Source organism: Halichoerus grypus, chromosome 3, assembly GCF_964656455.1.
Source record: "Halichoerus grypus chromosome 3, mHalGry1.hap1.1, whole genome shotgun sequence".
Taxonomy (NCBI): domain Eukaryota; kingdom Metazoa; phylum Chordata; class Mammalia; order Carnivora; family Phocidae; genus Halichoerus; species Halichoerus grypus.
In genome coordinates, this window is record NC_135714.1 from 121,055,167 (window position 1) to 121,074,494 (window position 19,328).

Consider the following 19,328-nt stretch of genomic DNA (forward strand, 5'->3'; position numbering starts at 1 on the left):
TTCCTATTCAAATTTTGTTCACTTTCTTTTTTAAGTTTGTATTTAAATTCCAGTTAGTTAACATACAGTGTAATATTAGTTTCAGGTGTACAGTATAGTCATTCAACACTCCCATACAACACCCTGTGCTCATCACAACTTACTCTTCAATACCAACCGCAATGGCCACCCCATCCAAAAGCCTTCTCCACTAGCAGTAACATTTAGTCATTCCTTATTATTCATTTATTCATGTACTCACAATCACCTTACAGATATTTATTGAGTATTGTCTATGTTACAAGTGCTGTCCTGTCCTAAATGTGAATTTTTATTGCACATATAGTCCTATCCAAGTGGTTATGCTGAGTTTGTACTTGAATGTTTATTTTACCTCCACTGTAAAACTGAGCCCACAATGTTAATGATTGTGTCTTCTTTTTTTTTTTAAGATTTTATTTTTTTATTTGAGAGAGTGAGAAAGAGATAGCATGAGCCGGGGGGGAGGGACAGAAGGAGAGGGAGAAGCAAATTTCCTACTGAGCAGGGAGCCTGACATGGGGCTCGATCCCAGGACCCTGAAATCATGATCTGAGCCGAAGGCAGCCACCTAACCGACTGAGCCATCCAGGCCCATGCGCCTCCCTCCCACCCCGTTTTTGTTTTGTTTTGTTTTGTTTTTAAGAGAAATCATGAAATAGTGTAAGACATGACCAGGCAGAGAGTGATGAGGCTGGTTCTGTGTCTTCAGTTGGCTGCAGCTTAGTTCTTGGATAACTCAAATCAGTAGACATTTACTAAACTTCTACCATATTTATTGCAATATTAAGCACTATAGGAGATACACAGATAAGTGTACTTTATGCATGTATTATGGGCATGTATAAGAAAAAAATCATTTCATGAAGCCAACAATCTAGAAGAAAGATCTTTAACCTGGGATCCTGAGACCTCTAGAGGACCGAATGTTTAATCTTAAGATGATTTTATTTAAATTTTTGGATATGTGCTTATGTGCATTTTTCTGAGGAAAGAGTCTATAGCTTTTAGATGTTAAAGGTGTCATTGATCATTAAAAAAAAGAGCTAAAAAGCTCATGACCTCACTATGTATAAAACAAGTACCCAATCAAAGAACAAGAGCCACCAAACAAAGCCTATGCGGAATTTATAAAAAGGTAAAATGGTCTGTGACTGTGGTCATTTAGGGAAAGGCGTCCTGAAAGAGATGACTCTTGAAACATATGCCACATATCTTTTTGGCCTCAGCTTCCTCATTACAAAAGAGGGTAGATTCTAGGATCTCTGTTATTCTTTCCAGATACGAAATTTTTTTCTCAATGTGATCACCAAATACCTATCAAAATGCCAGTCACTTCATAGGTACTCAGAAAACATCTGTTAATTAGTCTTGAAATGAAACTTTAAAAATGTGTTATCCCAAATATATCCACTATCTTGAGTTGAAATTTTAAAATATCGTAACATTAGCTCCCCAATGTTACATGAATAAAAGGAAGACTTAGCTTATGTTTATACACCATTGCTCACACTCTTTCACTTGGCAGATGAGAATGTTTAATTCATTATTTCTCCTTTATTTATTTGTGGCACTTCTTAATACCTTTGATTTTATTATGCTTTCTGTTGCAGCATTTTGGGTCTCCTTATTAGTCAACATGGTTTGTGGGGGATAGGAGCTTTATAATATCTGCCTGATGTTACCCAGCACCTAGCACATTCCCTTAATCAAAAAAGGGACTTAGTAAGTATTAAATGATACAATACTTAGTAAGTATTGAATGCATATCAAAGTGCATCAAAAGAATCTATAAATTGCTTATTTCAGTATAGCATAGAGTTGAAAGAACATGAGCTCAGGAGTGAGACGCGTTCAAATCTTGACACTGTCTTGTCCTCCGTGAGTCACTTTTGGCAAGTTCCTTAAAGTCTTTGTCCTCAACTTTCTCATCTAATGAAAGCATCTACCTCATACATTTACTTGATTAAATCAATTGAGTGCTTGGAAGAAGTGTCTAGCACATCATAAATAAGAGCGAATCCAGGTTTGTAGGGCCTCAAGCATTTACAGGGTCCGGGCCCTCTTTAATAAAAAGAGTACTAAATTATGAACACAAAATTAGTCAACTAGCACATTTTGGGGTATTTATTTAGAGTGGGAAGAGCAATCACAAATTGCAAATACTAAAAGAACTGAAAAATACCACAAACGTCACAAAATGTTATCATTATCAGTAAAAAAACTTCCTAACTCACCTTTATATATTTTATTTCCTACAAATCTTTGTCTGTGTAGACTCAGATGTCCTCTTTTAGATGATGATGATGATTTTAAATATTTTTTATAGAGCAAATAGAGAGAAAATTTATTTTTTTTCTATAGCAAAGTGAGTTGGAATTTGTTTGTTATTATTGATGGTTTAGGAAGTATTCATTTACCTTGATAACACATTACTGGAAATACTGCATTTCTGATTACCCCACAGCTGCCTGCTCAGGCAGTCCTCCTTGTTTGGAGGGAAGCCTCGGAGAAGTCCAGCTTTGGGGTTTCACTTGACCTGATCTGGACAGGCCAGTGCCTCCACAGCTTGGCCAGGTCCTTACTGCTTCCTCTTGACTCCCTGTCCCTACCCTGTGGGCAGGTCTTGCTGTGAGAGATGCGGGGAGGGAATGTAAAGTGGCTGAGAACTTGGGACATGGTGGCCCTGATGCATTGCATTCACATCCTTAGAGTCACAGATGAGGTTCAGATTCCTCATGAGGTCTGCTGGGGTTAAATTGTCATTGGAGTCCAAATAGATCGAAGGAAGTGTTGGCAGCCTGCCTGCGGTTAGGACCTGTTTGCAAACCCAGTATGACCTCTAGAAGGTAGAAGGGACCAAAGGCTGGGGCCACCCGTTCTTGATGCCCCCGTCGACAGGGCTAGGACTGTTGCTTCCTCACCATTGGCGATGCAAGACCGAGGTGTTAGAACACCACTGATTTTATGGTAAATCTGCCTGTCCTTCTAAGTGCTCAGTAACTTAGCACTTAACCATTATTATTTTACTCTTTCATTCCCAAATAATTTTCAGTAAATCCCTAGGAATTTTGCAGTGAATGTCTTTTTCGATCTTACATTATTTCTTTAATTTTCAGAAATAATTCTCTTTCTCTATTTTATCCCATATAGGGTAGGATTTCAGATGACCTATACTTTTACTAAAAATAGGAGGTATGTTCTGTGCTCATCTCCATTTTCCTGACTTGAAATGGGTTGTGCCAGAGAAGATTTATGTTTAATACTTCATGATCATAGTAAGATCAAATGATACTGAGATAAAAATGCTGCACTTCCTTCATTCATACATGTCACTTGTAATGGATGCCATGCTGTGACCATATTCTTCTTAAGGGATGAGAGTTGGTTACCACAGCTGCCAGGAGTGCCGCTTGCTAGAGTCTCAGAGGACAGTCATCTCTGGGAGAAACTCTCCTTATCCAAGGTCACACCCACACTCCAGAGGCAGCCTGCGTCCCGTGTTTTGGGAGGAGGGGAGTGTTTTAAGGGCTTTTCCCAACTTGGTACAGCTCCCGAGAGCCATCCCAGCTTTCGAGCTCCTCAAAGCCAAGTTGGTGATGGCACAGTGGCCTTACTTCTCCCTCTGCCCAGTGAGCTTTCTTACCCCTCCCTCACAGATACTGACCCTAAAGACATTTCTCAGTATACCTCCTGCCCATAAATCTGTCAGTCTCCTTCCCAGAGAACCTGTGGTGAAACACCATCAATTTTTTAAGAAGCACAATCTTTTTAATAACAGCTTTTCCGAGTATGAGGATAGAGATCATTTATAAGACGTGAACCCTATTTCAGAAATGTTCACATTGAAAAAATGTGCTTCTTACATTCAAGGAGATGCGCCATCAGAGTCCCTGAGAGCGCTGTAATTGCTTGCTGCGTGACCACGTTAGCTGTGACCAGTAACCTGAAGCAATTAGAATCCTTTCACTGAAGCCATTATCTGAAGAAAGGTTAAAGATGGCTGTTCTCTCTTTTCTCACTGCAGTTTTCTCTTTACATGCTCTCTGAGCTTGATCTCCTCTGAACTCATGGTTTAAGCCAATGCATTCTGTCTCTAGCCCTGCCATCTCTTAAGCTTTAATTTGCATATTCATCTGTCTGCCTGAACATTTTCTTTGGTATCCCAACCAGCTTTCCAAACTTAGCATTTGCAACACTGAGTGAATCATCTTCCCCTCCTACGAGCCCTGCCTGTGTCCAGTCTCAATTAGTGACCTAACGACCCTGACATCAAAGCATACAACCTGTTAGGCGTCCTAGACTCTTCCTCCTCCCTCACGCAGCATTCCCAGACTGCCAACAAGCCCTGCTGATTTTGCTAGGCAGTATTACTACAGATAACTATGATAATATTGTGGCTACTTTTCAATTCCTATTACTTCTTCCCCAGGTTAGTTCCTTATGTTGACGACTGTAATAATAATTTACCTATTTTCCTACCTTCAGTCTCGCTTCCTTCACATACACCCTCTGCACAGTGGTCAAGATGATCTATAGCCAGTGCAGATTTAATCATGCCGTGGCACTCATGAACACAGTGAACAGCACATTCTCCTGTCAGGCAGGGCTCCCCATGACTTAGCCCATTCATCCTTCACTCTACCACTACCACTCCCTTTCTCTAACTCGTGCTAGGAAAATTGCAGTGTTGGAGTTTCCCTGCATGCTTCCTATTGTTTCATGCCTCTCTGCCTTTGCCCACTATTTTCCCTCTGCCTGGAAAGTTCTTTTCTCCTTCCCTGGATTGGCTAATTTTATTCATCCTCTCAGGTAGTCTATTTTTGTCGTATCCTCGAGGATGTTTTCTCTCAACGTAAAAAGCTGGACCCCCAAACTGTCTTAGCATTTATAATATTATAATGAAAGTATGTGTGGGTTTCTATAATTTCCTGAAGAAACGGGGGCTATGGTTATTCCCCTTTGTAACCCTTAGTGCCTCGCACACAGGGGATACCTAGTAATGCTGTACAGAACTGAACAGTGAAGACCAATAGGCCTCTGGTTCCCTTTGCCTTCACTGATTCATTGCTTATTTGGTATATTATCAGTATTCCCATAATTCTTTCTGGGACATCTGTGCTGAAATCCAGCTCTCCTCCACACATCTTAATAAAATTGAATATCTAATAATCATGAAACTTAATCTTTTCAAAATTGAGCTCCTGACTTTTTTTTCTCAGACCTGTTCCTTTCAGAGCCTACTTTGTTTTAAACAATGGCAACCCTGCTCTTCCCCTTTCAGGCCAGAGCCTTCAGAGTCATCCTTGACACTTCTCTTTCTTTCGTACCTAACATCAGTTCATCGGGATATACACCTCTCTCCATCGCTGTTACGAGTACCCTGGATTATTGTAGCAACCCCCCAGCTTGTCTCCCTGTGCCCACGCAGAGTCTTCCTCAATACTGCAGCCACTGCGTGGCTTTTGAAGTCTAAGACAATCCCATCTTCCCTGTGCTCAACATGCTTCAAACAAGTTTTCCAGTTAAACCCAAGTCCTTACCTGATGGCATACTTGCCCGCCACTGTCCCTTACTTAACCCCCCCGTCCCCTTACCTCCTGGACATCTGTCTGAATGAGCCTCCTTGCTCTTCTTGGCACACTTCTCCCACGGCGTCTTTATATTTCTTCCTCTTTTTTTTGGTCTTTGTGTTTCTTGTTGCCTCTGCCAGGAAAACTATTTCCTCAGATACTGTTTGCTGACTCAAGGTTTCTACTTTAAATATAATGTCACCGTTTTCGTGAGGTCTTTCTTGCCATCCTGTGTAAAATTTCACTTTCTCCACGGTAACTGAGGACACTGTCAGTGATACTTTAGAATTACTCATTTTCACCTTTTTATTTTTCAGTGCTGTGTCCTTAGAAGAAGAGTTACTGACACATAGTAGGGGCTTAGAAAATATTTGATAAATGTGTACGTGAATGAAGGAACCAAGACTAAACTCAGATGTGTTCCTTCTCAGCATGTGTGATGTTGGGCAAATTACTTAACTTCTGAGTTTTACTTTCTTTATTTGTAATTTGAGGCTGATAATAATGATGCCTGCCATATTTTCTCAAAGGTTCTTGAAGAGTTGTCAAGGTAATATTAATAGATGGTGTTATGAATCGTTCCCATCTCATGCAAGGTCTAAAGTGCTTCCCATGTAAAATTTCACTTAATCTTCACAATGATCATAGGAGGTATGTTCTGTGCTCATCTCCATTTTCCAGACTTAGAAAGAAAATGACTAAGGTATATATATATATATATATATATATATATATATATATATATATATGTCTTAAGATAGTGAGAGAGCAGGATTTGAACCCACATAGTTGTGACTGCATATCAGTGTTCACAAGAGATTGCCAGATAATTTTTCTTTTTTGGGATATCATTACACAGTATTGACATCAGATTTTGGTGCCCCAATTTTTTTAAGTAAGGTATAATTTTCATATTGACTTTCTCTTTTATACCAGCTTTATTTAAACGTACCATTTTACTGTGAGCAGATTTTAGAATTTTTCTCCTTTTATTATTTTAATTCAAAATTGTTAATATTGTAATTCAGTATGATTCACTTCATTAATCCAACATTATTGATTTGTAATCACGTAACATGGCCGGTATGATTTCAGATTTTTATAATTTTTGAGACTTTATTTTAAGTTTGGCACATAGACATTTTAGATCTAGGTCAGAGACAACTTTTATGATTGTTCTATGTGCTGTTCTGTAGGGCAGAATGGTTTCATCTATCTGTATCTATTCAATCTAATATACATATATACCACATAAAACATTATTCATTGTGTTTTTAAAATTTACCATAGGCAGTGGTATGCTGGAGAGCTCTAACTGGCTTGTGGAAGCCTTGCAGGCATTTAGTGAGCCAGTCGTTAAACCATTGGTGGCTTGAAATGTGAAGCATATTCGTGATGATTAATTGCAAAAAATCAACATAAAAGTTTACTACAGAAAAAAAATGAAATATAACATTATAATTATAATTTCCAAACCAAAAAAAGGAAAATAAGGCAAAGAAAACTTGAGCAATCCAACAGAAGGCCATGGAGGCGGAAAAGGAAAAAATTCGGTAAAGGAGGCACAGTTAAAAATACAAAATAAAGTGGCATTAGTAAATCTCAACATACAAGCGAGTCCCTCCGCACATGCAAAGATGTGATAAAAACTCTATCTGCTTACTAAAAGAACAGACACTTAGATTGAGTTTAAAAAGGAGAAAGGCAGAAAGACAGACAAATTTTAGAATATGCCATTTATAACCAGTGTAACAAAAATAAAATGGTACAAAAAGTGTCAAAATGAAAGAACAGAAAATGATATGCTAAGCAAATATGAGTATAGTAATGATAATTCCAGGAAAATTATATTTCAAGGGACAAGTACTAAGCAATACAAAGGATAATGCTCATGGGTAAAAGTTACAGTCTACAGAAAGATAAAATAATCACAAAACTTCATGCACCTAACAATTTAGTTATAAATTGTATAAAGGAAAAACTAATAGAAAAACACAGTTAAAACACAGAAAAACACAAAGCTTTTAAAACATTTTTGAGAAATTTAAGTACAAAAATGAGTAAGGCTATAGTCCATGGTAGGCAAGGAAGTTGGTTCTTAAAAAAAAAAAAAAAAGGCGGTGATACGTAGCATTCGCCAATTTCGGTTGTGTAAATTCCCATGCTGTATACCTAAACTGAGTGTATTTTATTAAGGCTGAAATTATACCTCAATAAAGCTGATTTTTAAAGTGTGGAGAATGTCAGAGAGCAAGAAATTATTAGCAAGATGTAGAGATGGTCCATTGGAGGTTGTGTCTCAAGAAGTTATAATGGCATATTTTTTCTAGCAGTACTTTGTAGCTTGTAATTTGAACTTAGCAAAATCAAAGTAGCAGAAAGATGAAATGCGGAGGGAACTTAGGGTGCCAGTTAGGGTAGTTTTACAGTGACTAACTGCTACACCTGCTGGATGGGGACGCAAGGGCAGCTAAGAGATTGATGGTTGCGAGAAGAGGAACAATGTAATTGCAAATAAATGAAAAACCAAATCCAACAAACATAGAATATGCGCTTATTATATTAAGCTAGTATGCTTTTAGGTGTTGGAGGTACAGTAATGGACAAGACAAACAGCATTTCTAATCACAAGGATCTCACATTTTTGCAAAATGAATGAATGAAGCAGGTAAAAGACCTTGTACTTTAGAAGAACAGTGCCTTTATTTAAACCCAAATATAAATGTTACTTGTTTTATGCTTCATATTATTATATCCCACATCTTTTTCTATTATTTTGGACATTTTTATTTTCCCCAAATGCATTTTCACATTTTCACTATTATTTCACATTCTGTGGATCTTACACTTTCAAAAGTCTGGTATGAAAGAATATTTTTTGCCCTCTTTCTTAAATACTAATATTTTTCTAGGTTCAAATTCATTTTCCCTTAAACTTTGAAGATTAGTTCTGTTGTCTTCTAAGTACCACATGATCAGATTCATTCTGATTCTTGTTTTTAAGTAACTTGGTTGTACTCTATGAATACTATTAGCATGGTGTTCTTTATCCCGGAATTAGAGAATTTAGGTTAAAAAATATCACGTTTTCCATCAGTACTTTTTATGCCTCTTCAAAGTGAAAGCTGGTGTCTTTTTCCAACTCTATAGCATTGTTAAAAATCATTTTGTAATTATTTCCTCCTCTCCATTCTCTTTGCTCTTTCTGGAGTTCCATTTCAATCCTATGTTGGAATTTCTAGCACTGTCTCATAATTTCCAACTTTTTGTTCTTTTGTGCTCTGATTTGGGAGAATTTCTTCACCTTTCCCAAGTGTTCTGAATGCAGTCCTTTTGGAAACTGGGCTAGAGGAACAGATCTCGTTAACTATTCCTAGACACTAGGTTAAATATTAGAGCTGTGCTATTCTGGGCAAGCTGTCCATTGTACCTGCCCTAGAGAATTATACTAGCTAGCATTTTTCAAAAACACTTAGGCAACACATTTTTCAAGAACCTTTGCACCAAATGATTAAAAAAAGCACATGAACATATTGCTACATGGAACTATGATCAGAGTATATGTGCCCTCCAGCTACATGTATGCATCATTGTCTTTCTTAGATGATAAACTACCTGAAGTGTTTCTCTATTTATTTTTTATAATACCATCTATTTAATTAATGCTTTTTGAGCAGTCATCATAAGTATCCAAATTTTATTATTGCCTTGGTCTTTGGTAGTATAGACATTTTTAAAAAAGATTTATTTATTTGAGAGAGAGAGAGAGGACACACACTCACATGCACGCGAGTGGGGGAGAAACAGAGGGAGAGGGAGAGAGAGAATCTTAAGCAGGTTCCAGGCCTAGCATGGAGCCCGATGTGGGGCTTGATCTAATGACCCTGAGCCAAATCATGACCTGAGCCAAAATCCAGAGTTGGATGCTTAACCCACTGAGCCACCCAGGAACCCCGTTGGTAGCATAGACATTTAAATGGTTATGACTTGCTTTAGAAACATTTCAATATAATCAAGCAATTTGTCTTAACTATTCGCCAAAACTAAATACTGTTTTTATTTAAAAAATATATATATATATATATATTAAAAATACATACTTTGTAAACCTTATGTGAAATAGTATTTTTAAAAGAAGAAACATCTTACTTAATCATTTATTTTTGTTGTTTTGATAAATTGGGAGATTTATAGGCCTTGTTAACAAGTTGTATGGCCTTATGAAAGAATTGAATACCAACTTTAGATCTTATATGAATTAATTTTTAAAAGTCACAGTAGTACCCATGGTAACATTGTCCATATTGGGTTTTTTTTTTTTAGCTTTAATACTGAGCACAGATTGTGTTTAATGCAATTTTGTATTTGAAAATTTCATAATATTAGTGTCAATTGAAAACAGCTTAAAAGCGATTACTGAAAAAAATGCTGGTACCCTTAATAACAGGACAATTTGAGACATTTAAACGTATCACTTTCTCAACTCTTTTCCAGTTGGGACTGATTAAGAGATTCCCCCAGGAGTCAGAGGTCTGTGAACTATAGCCCGTGGGTCAAATTTACCGACTGTCTGCTCCAAATGCATTCATTCGTGCATTGTCTATGGCTGTTTCCCACTCTCATACGAGGGTTGAGTAGTTGTGACTGGGAACGCAAGACAGAGGCTGACAGTCTTACCCCCGGCCCTGTAGAGACTATGTTTGCAGTCCCTGCTTCGTACACCCACGACTCTTTTGTCCACTCGTACCCACCCCAGCTTTCACACTGTTAGCCGATGACACTCTTTCCTCTGAGGACACACTGCACTTGTTTGCATATGTCCTTGCTTGGGCTCTTTCCTCCACCTTGAATGTTGTCTCTCTCTCTTCCCTTACATCTAACATCTGTTTATGCTTTATGAGATGATTCCAGGAACACTTCCTCCATGAAGTTTTGTAATAAAAACAGAAAATTAGGTTTCCTGGATGTATCTCCAATATACTCCCTTACATAGACTCGAAAGTCCCTTGCCTGTCTCTTGCTTGTGCTTGTTGACATACACGACCCCGATTAAATACAGTTCTCCACCTATGCCGGGCCTGCCTCTTCCTCACAGTTTAATGCGGCTGGAGAAAACACACACGTGCCGACTAATCTTCCTTTCTGACCATTCACGACCACGGATTTGGGCATGGGTCCCATGCTGTACTTACATTTGTCGTTCTCCTACTTACCTCAATGGCTATTTCATACGTTTTCCTCTGTCCTCAACCCCTAATGCTCCCTCCCTGCCCTCACTCTGCCGATGACTTTTTGTCCTAATTCACTGAGAAAACCGAAGCAACAGTCGAGCACATACACCACGACAGCTCTCTACCACCCAGACATTGCACCTACCCTGACCCATAGCCTTCCTTCCATGACAATGGGTGACCCAGCCACCAGCCCACTTGTGCATGAAATCCCATTCTCCTCCTCACTTGCCTATTCAAGAACATCACTCTGGCAATGGTCCCTTCTCCTTCTAACATCCTCAAGGTTTCCCTCAGCATATAGACATGCTGTTATTTTCCCCCCACCTTCTACTACCTTTTACCACCCTTTTTCTCCCTTTTGGAGCAGTATTCTGCAAAATGTTGCCTGCACGAACATTTTATGAATCCTTTCCTCCCACTTTCTCCTCTACCCATTTCGGGCAGGCTTCTGTCTCCATCACTCCCTTGAAAATGCTCTTGTCAGAGTCCCCCAGGACCCCCATGTTGCTAAGCCCCCTTCAGGGCTCAATCTATGTCGTCTTTGACCTGTCAGCACCTTTGATGTGATCATCATTTATTTTCCTGGATATAATTTTCATTGATGTCTAGAACATCACACTCTCTTCATTTTTCCCCTTTTCTCTGGTCTTCCCTTTGAGTTTTTCTTTGCTGGTCCTTTTTTTGTCTCTCTGGCTAGTTAATATTGAAATGCCTTGGCTCAGGTTTGGTCCTTTTCTCTACCTTTTCCTTGGTGATCTCAACCAGTGTCATGAATCCGATGTGGATTTCAGGCTCAAAGCACTTTCCTGAACTCAAGATTCTTACGTCTGACTGCCTATTTGACATTTTCATGTAGATATGTACTTGATGTCCCAAACTCCACATGTCCAAAATAAAAACTCCTTATCTGCCCCCTCCCTTCAAAGTATCAACTCCACCCACAGCCTATCTCATTTCAGTTGGTGGCCGCTCCATTTCTCATGTGCTCAGGGCCAACGACTTGGGAGTATTTCTTTCTCAGATGCCCCACATCCGGTCTGTCAGGAAATCCTGTTGGTTCCGTCATAATGGTGTTTCCAGACTCCAACCACGTGTCCCAGTCTCCACTGCCAACCCCACGTGGCAGCCACCGCCATGGGTCACCTGCACCCCTGCTTCCAGCCTTGCCCTCCTGGCCCCGCCCTGCCCAGCCTGTCCTTAAAACAGGAGCCAAGACAGATTCTTAACAAGGTCCTTCAGATGGTATCAGCTGTCCACTGTGACAAAGTGCTGCAGTGATTTCAAGCTGTAGACGTGTGCAGTGACCGCAAGGGCCCAGTCTGACCCATGCCTCCCTGTGTACCTTCCTGCTCTCATCGCCGACTACTTTCTCTTGCTCGCTCCCTCGGCCTCTTTTCCGAACCTCACACTCATAGGCATGCTTGCTGCCTTGGTGCCTTTGCTCTAGCTCTTCCCTCTGCTTCAGATGCCCTTTACTCAGGTATCCTTGGGGCGCATTCCCTTGCTGCCTGTCCATCTTTGATCTGATTTTGTTCTCACTGAACTCGACCCTGACAACCTACTCCAAATCGCAGCCGCATCCTTCATGCCCAATTCTGTGTTTCCTTTTTCCTTACATCACTTATCTCTCCCTAATGAAACATATAATTAACTAGTTTACCTATATTATAAGTAGTCTGTCTTTCCCTCTAAAATCAAGGTGGTTTGTCCTCTGCATTCATTGATGTATCCCAAGGTCAGAGAGAAATACCTAGCACATAGTAAGTACTCAATAAATATTTGTTACATGAGTACAGGGCAACAATGCTGTCTTCCATTCTTTTTTTTTTTTTTTTGAAGATTTTTTTTTTAAATTTGAGACAGAGAAAGAGAGCACAAGTGGGCGGGGGGGAACAGAGGGAGAGGGAGAAGCAGACTCCCCGCAGAGCAAGGAGCCTGATGCGGGACTCGATCCCAGTACCCTGGGATCATGACTTGAGCAGAAGGCAGACGCTTAACGACTGAGTCACCCAGGCACCCCACTGTCTTCCATTCTTTATAGTCACATGAACATGCAGCATTGGTCTTCCCTCATTTTTTGTTTTTTTGTGTGTGAACAGATGAATGTGTTTACCAAATTAACCGAGACTTAAAACCCTTCCTCTCTGCTAAACCTTTTAAAATTGACTTCAAATGTGTGACTGGGCGAGTAAATAATTAAGCAGAATAAAACAAGACAAAACAGCAGTGTGTTAGATTATATTTCCTCGCCGGGAAGGACTATAGTGTTGGTATGGAGTGCAAGATGTGTACAGTTATTTTCACAAGTCACTCCAGAATTACAGCTCTGGGAGCTGCCCAGCTGTGTTGATTTGTCAGCTCTTCCCGATGTCTTACCCCGGGCCGGTGACATCCTGCTAGCGTAGAGGTGTTGCCATAAGGTCAACAACCATCCTGCGGTGACACCCAACCACAAGATCGCAAAAAAAAAAAAAAAAAAAAAAAAATCCCTGCTTAAACTTTGTGAGCCACTTGAGCACAAGGCCGGGATTCAGTCCTTTTTTGATCCTGGGTCTGGGCCCCCACATGACTGAAGGACAAACCAAAGATGCTGACTGAGAGCACATTTCATGATCACACGCAATTAGTATGCCAGGATTAAACACTGTTTGCCTATTTGTATCTCTCTCTCTCTGTCAAATAAATAAATAAAATCTTAAAAAAAAATTTAACACTGTTTTCCTGGTTCTCCAAAAATATGATATAAAAGGAAGTGGGTAATTTATTTCATCCCTAGATTTGTCTTCTCAGAAAGTAATTAACCTGGTTTCAGCCACTTCCCTCTAACAGGTATTTTGTGAAAATTAAATGAGATAATGGATGTGAAAGAGCTTGAGTTCTGTTTCACACAAGGAATTTGAAAGACCTGTTTTTAAAGTGTCAGTAGAGCAGTGGATTTTTCTTATTCACACGGGGTGGGTCGGTTACTTCCTATAGGAAGGGGCTACTCGTCTGTTTCTGGCTTCCCTCCTCCCTCTGCCCACCTTGGGTTGTGAGGTCAATTTTCATGGCCACACGTATGACATTTACCTGAAGCAAGTCACTTAACCTCTCAGAACCTCAATTTCTTCGCCATAAAATAAGAGTAATATCTTTCACAGGAAGAGATTGTCAGGATTGAATGAGATCATGTGTAGGAAATACTTTGGTAAACCTGAAAGCACCAGGTAAACAATACTTATCATAATGTTACCATCATTAATACTAATTAATTATAGTAATTGTTAACTTTGAGCCCTGGCTAAAGAGAAAAGAGTATTTTACCTTCTCAGGTTTCTTTGACCCGCACTGAGTTTTGACCCACACACGTGCACGTGCACCCCCACACATATATTTCTGGTAAAATTACTGGTCCACGGAACTAGCAAGTGGCAGGTTGAATGCTTCCAAAGCTGCTATAAAAACTGGATTCTTCACTGTTAACCCAGGAGACCGTATCAGTTCTTTTGTGGGTGGCAAAGCTGTAAAAGTTCCCTTTGCGGCCACACTGGCCTCCATGATCGTTATTTTGCTTGCAGCTTTGGAGGCGGGCTCCTGCTGCATTCCACCATGCTGGGCAGGAGCATTCAGGGTACAGGCTTAGTCTTCCTTGACGGGTGCCCGCCAGGGGTGGTTGGGCAGGGTGGTGGACGTCCACTGCACCCCGGATGAGAATCGAACACCCTGCATATGTGGAGACTTGCTGTGAAATCCTCGCTGCTTACTCAGGTAGCTTCATAAGGGCCTTATTAACACCTCCAGCACCCTTGGTATTGCTCAGGCTCTGGTCAGTAGGTAATTTTATTTGAACAATGTGGAGTTTGGGATACAACTCAAAAGGATGTAGGGAATCTAAGAGGCTTTGAAGCCCTGAGATAATGTAGACAAAGAAGATGATTCTAAGATGAGAGCAATAAGGAGGGTTTGCTGTAATTAAAATCGTGCGTATGAGTCAGATCGTATGTAACAGGAGGATTCGATTTCATATGTTATTATTGAAAAAAAGGCATTCCTGTTGAATGTACTCTCATAGTATCTTGCTTAATGCTTAGATAAATGCTAGTTTTTTCTTTTAAAGATTTATATGTTGTATATCATAAAGCAATCATCTGGATAATGAAATAATTTAAATAATTGAATTTACAGAATTTAATTGCAGTGAATATTTATGTCAAGACCATAGCAGATTTTGAGTTTTGTGGGGACGTCAGTAAACACATAACTATTTTAAAAAGGATGGCACAAATAACTTTACATTTTATGTATCTTGGTTTTAATTTTTGCTTTAATACAATGGAGATGAAATTGGGAGTGTGTGATCTTCACATTCTTCATTGCCTTGAATTAGAAAAAAATAGAATTTGTTACTTATGAAATTCTCAAATAATGTTTTAATTAACAGTGATTTATTTCAAAACACAGCTGTTCATGTCTGTAGAAGTAACCTTTTCTGTTGTAAATGAAATGAACAGTCAGTAGTTTATACGAAGCCAGGTATTTGGTTGCTTCTACTGTTTACCAACATAGAATTTTGGAATTTGCCAATTTGGGCTTAGTCATCAGACAGGCCTGGTCTCAAATCCTGGCTGTCTTGCACCTGCTGTGGGGCCTGGGCAGCTTACCCAAATGCTGCTAACCCTACCCCATAGGATTGCTGTGAGGATGTAATGTGATAGATATATTAAGTGACTAATAGAGATCCCATGAAAAAGTAAGTGCTCCATGAATATTAATTTCCTCCCTTTCTTCTTGTCCACTTGTGTTTTTAATGGATCATTCCCTTACCCTGGATTGTATTGTAGGAAATATTCTGGATGGATGGCTGCTGGAAACCCATTGCCATAGCCAGCTCTTCTTCAGTACTTAAGGATTTACCCTGGCATTGAGTAATGAGAATTTCGGTAAGAAAAATTAGAGAAAGATAGTACATGGACTTTTCATAAAAGGTCACTTGAATCTCAGATACTTCATAGTAAGTTCTATGACTCTTCTCCAAAAACCTTGAGATGTCACAAATCTCTGGTCACATATGGATTATTCTTATTTTGAAAGTAAATAGAAACAGGTCTTTTAACTCTACTCACATCAGGTGCTCTTCATGTCATTGTAAATGTATTATTTCACTTACCTTATTTTGTTCTTTGAATTTTCATCTAATCAATGAATTGTCTAGTCTTTGATGACAATGTCTGGATATTATTCATCTCTTTAGTGTAGACTAAATGAAGCACAGATTCTTAGTGTTTAGGGTACTTTCTGAAACTGTAAAGGTTTTGACAGTGTGAGAGAGGCAGGCAAAAATATCAAAACTGAGAAATTCTAAGATAAGTATGTTCCTAAATCACCAAGAGAAATTATTATATATTGCTTGTTATGATGGCATAGAGTATCTTTAGTTGGGTCTATTTTTATCCATTCTTTTCCTCCAAATGATACCAATATATAATTAATTTTCATTTGAAATTAATTCACGTGAAATTAATATATAACTAGTACACCTGTATTAGTAACTCATGTTATTAATCTGTGCTATATGAAATATGTTGAACTATTATTGTCAACCACACCCAAATAAAAAAATGAACATGCCATGGAGAATTAAGAGCAATCCAACAAATATATGCTGAACTATTCAAAAGGAGAAAAAAAAGATGAGAGGGAGGATAAAGATAATAGAAACAAAGTAAGTGATGATATTAGTATATATGTAAATTAGTAAATATGTGAACTTTCTTAAAATTATTGTCACTGAAATGCACCTGGAGAAATACATATTAAAGAATTTTGCTCATAGAAGACAGAGCTGGAGGTGCGGACAAAGCAAGAAGGATAAATTCTAGCTTCATTAATTCTAAAAAAGAGCATTAATCCTGAAATTGTGATAAACTTAACTTTTGGAATCTAAAAATATGATAAAATATTATTTTAAGTATCATTTTTTAACTAAAAAAAGTTTTAACCACTTTGCCTGTGATGATATTTTTTAGAAACCACATTTGAGAAGTACTTCCATCCAGTGCTACCTGTGTTTACTTTTGAACAGTCATTTTCTAACTGAGGCTGGCATTCATGTCTTCATTTTGGGGTAAGTTTATCTTTCAGCATAAATATCATCATGTTAATGGCCTTGATCATTGTTCTTCAGTATCTTTTCTTTTAAACTGCTTTATGTTCAGTTTGCTTAAATCCTTAGGAGCTAAGTATTTGGGGTAAGATAGAGGGCAGATTACGGAGATTCCGAGGAGGTTTGGTAAACACCCAAATGAGCATTTCTACATTTGGGTATTATTCCAAATGAGTGTTATATCTTTCCAATAAATTAGACCTCTTGGTATTTAACTAAACTTGGAAGTCCATTCCTTATTAATAGCTTACATGATTTTCACAGCAGTAAAATACGGATATTTAGGGCTTGTCCATGTTACTTTTTTATCTGTCCCTGACACTGCCATCCCCCATCCTCTGAGCCCTACCCTACTTCAGTTTGAAATGTTTCTTTCTTTACTTAGGCCTTTCGTTTTTCCTCCTAATAGACATTCATATATTTCCATGCTTACTAACTTTTTTCTTCTCTCTTAGATGTAGCTAATTCACTGCATACAGTTGGCCCAAAGCACCCAGCCTGTAGTTACGTCATATGAGCCTCAGCTCAGTTTTCCTTACTAATGCCTTCATGGTGTGGGGAGCCAGAGATGTGTGCAGGTGCATCTTCCTCACAGGGAAGATTAGTGTTGGATCTCTTGCTTCCGTGCAATATCCATCAGGGAGCAACTATTTTTCCTCAAGCTTGAAGAACCATTCCACAGTCACTTGGTCAGTGTATGAGCCTTTTGTCCTGATGTTAAATTTCAGTTTTACCAAAATGAGTAAGTGTATGATCGTTCAGACTAGATTGGTCTCCAGTCTGTAATATTTCTGAAGAAAGCTACCGCAGGCCTAGTCACAGTGTGAGCAGTGTGCAAAGGGCCGTGTTTAATCTATGGTAAAGAATATGTACTATCAAAATCTGTACATGAAAACGATTAGTGCTTATTTTAAGAATTTTACCTATTTATTGGACTTAAAAGTCGGATGGAACCTCTACTTAAAGAAAACTCGGAATTCATTCAAAAACATTTACTGAGCACTACTACACATCTGGTGCTGTGTTTATTCCATTGTAATAAATTACACCAGGTTATTTATAAGTTGTCCTTCCAAATTAGGTTTTTCTCTAATCCCGGTAGGTCAGTCCTTAAGTTAACCTCAAGTGTCAAGGGGTTGTACTGTATGTTTGCTGTTTATATTCATCTGTTGAATGCACAAAGGCAAGGATAACACTTATCTTTTCACTGATCAAAATAAAAAAGATCTTGATTGCTCTTTTGCCTGTAATATTCATCAAGCCAGTATTATTATGCTCATTCAAAATGTTTTGCTCTTTGGTTTTGCTTTCAGCAGTATCAGTGCAGGTCTTCCTAAAACAGAGGCAACCTGGCAGTTTGTAATAAGTGATTTGGAAAAAATTGACAATATTATTCAAGTGAGTACTCATTTTTCTATAAACTATCTGGTATGATTGCTATGGAGTATGCCTCTCCCTATGTTCTGCTGTCAGTCTTAATGAAATCTCACTTGAAACAATATTTTTGTAGAAATTCATGAGCCTTAAATGAAATCTTTTACAATTTTCAGATCTTAATTATCTTTAAAACTCAATTTATAAGTGGCCTGCTATGAAGAGCTCTCTGTCACCACAGTCCAGAGACTCCCGTCTCCAGCAAAGAAACTGGGCAGCTTGGCCGCTCTTGTAGGGAGCATGGCCTGACCCAGGGAGGAGCTCTCTGTCCTGTGGCTAAGGAACCCCCTCCCTCACCTGGAGACACCAGCCGGCCTGGCAGAACCTGCAAGGGGAAAGAGAGCAGGAGCCCAGGGAATTGCCTTCCACCGCAGGGGGTGACACAGCAGGGACCGGTGGGAGTCCCAGGGGCGCCAGGTGAACCAAGCATTTCAAATTAGCACCACAAAGATTCTGAAAGCTACACTGTCATTAGAACTGCAGCTTACAAACAGACGTAAACCTAATTAAATAGGGTGGCTGCGTGCTGGTATAGAATATTTAAATGGAACCCGGGTCTCGTAACATAAAGCTAAAATACCAGAATACAGCTGAAACTCACTCATTATACCAAGAAGCAAGAACATCACAACTTGACTGAGAAACAACTCTGAAATAGACTTTGAAACAGAGATGGATTGGATGTTGGAATTATTTGACAAGGATTTTAAAGCAGCCATCATACAAATGTGCCAACAAGCAATTACAGATGCCCTTGAAACACCTGGATAAAACAAAGTCTCAGCAAAGAAATACAATACGTAAAAGGAACCAAGTGGAAATGACAGAACTGAAAAATACAATAACTGAAATACAAAGCAAACTGGAGAGATTCACAAACAGAATGAATATGACAGAGGAAAGACAGTGAACTTGAAGATAGAATAA

At 38.9% G+C, this 19,328-nt stretch overlaps 1 protein-coding gene across 6 annotated transcripts in view; it reads left to right on the forward strand.

The window, feature by feature from the left end:
- IL15 (interleukin 15) overlaps positions 1-19,328 on the forward strand; it is a 77,736-nt gene that overhangs the window by 47,245 nt on the left and 11,163 nt on the right. For 5 of the 6 annotated variants that reach the window (XM_078069257.1, XM_036105226.2, XM_078069259.1 and 2 more), the window contains 3 exons: positions 15,646-15,744; positions 16,831-16,928; positions 18,281-18,365. In XM_078069257.1, coding sequence (XP_077925383.1) covers positions 15,733-15,744; positions 16,831-16,928; positions 18,281-18,365 — 195 coding nt within the window. In that variant the 5' untranslated portion in view covers positions 15,646-15,732. The remainder of the gene's footprint in view (positions 1-15,645; positions 15,745-16,830; positions 16,929-18,280; positions 18,366-19,328) is intronic. The other variant, XM_036105228.2, reaches the window with a different exon arrangement.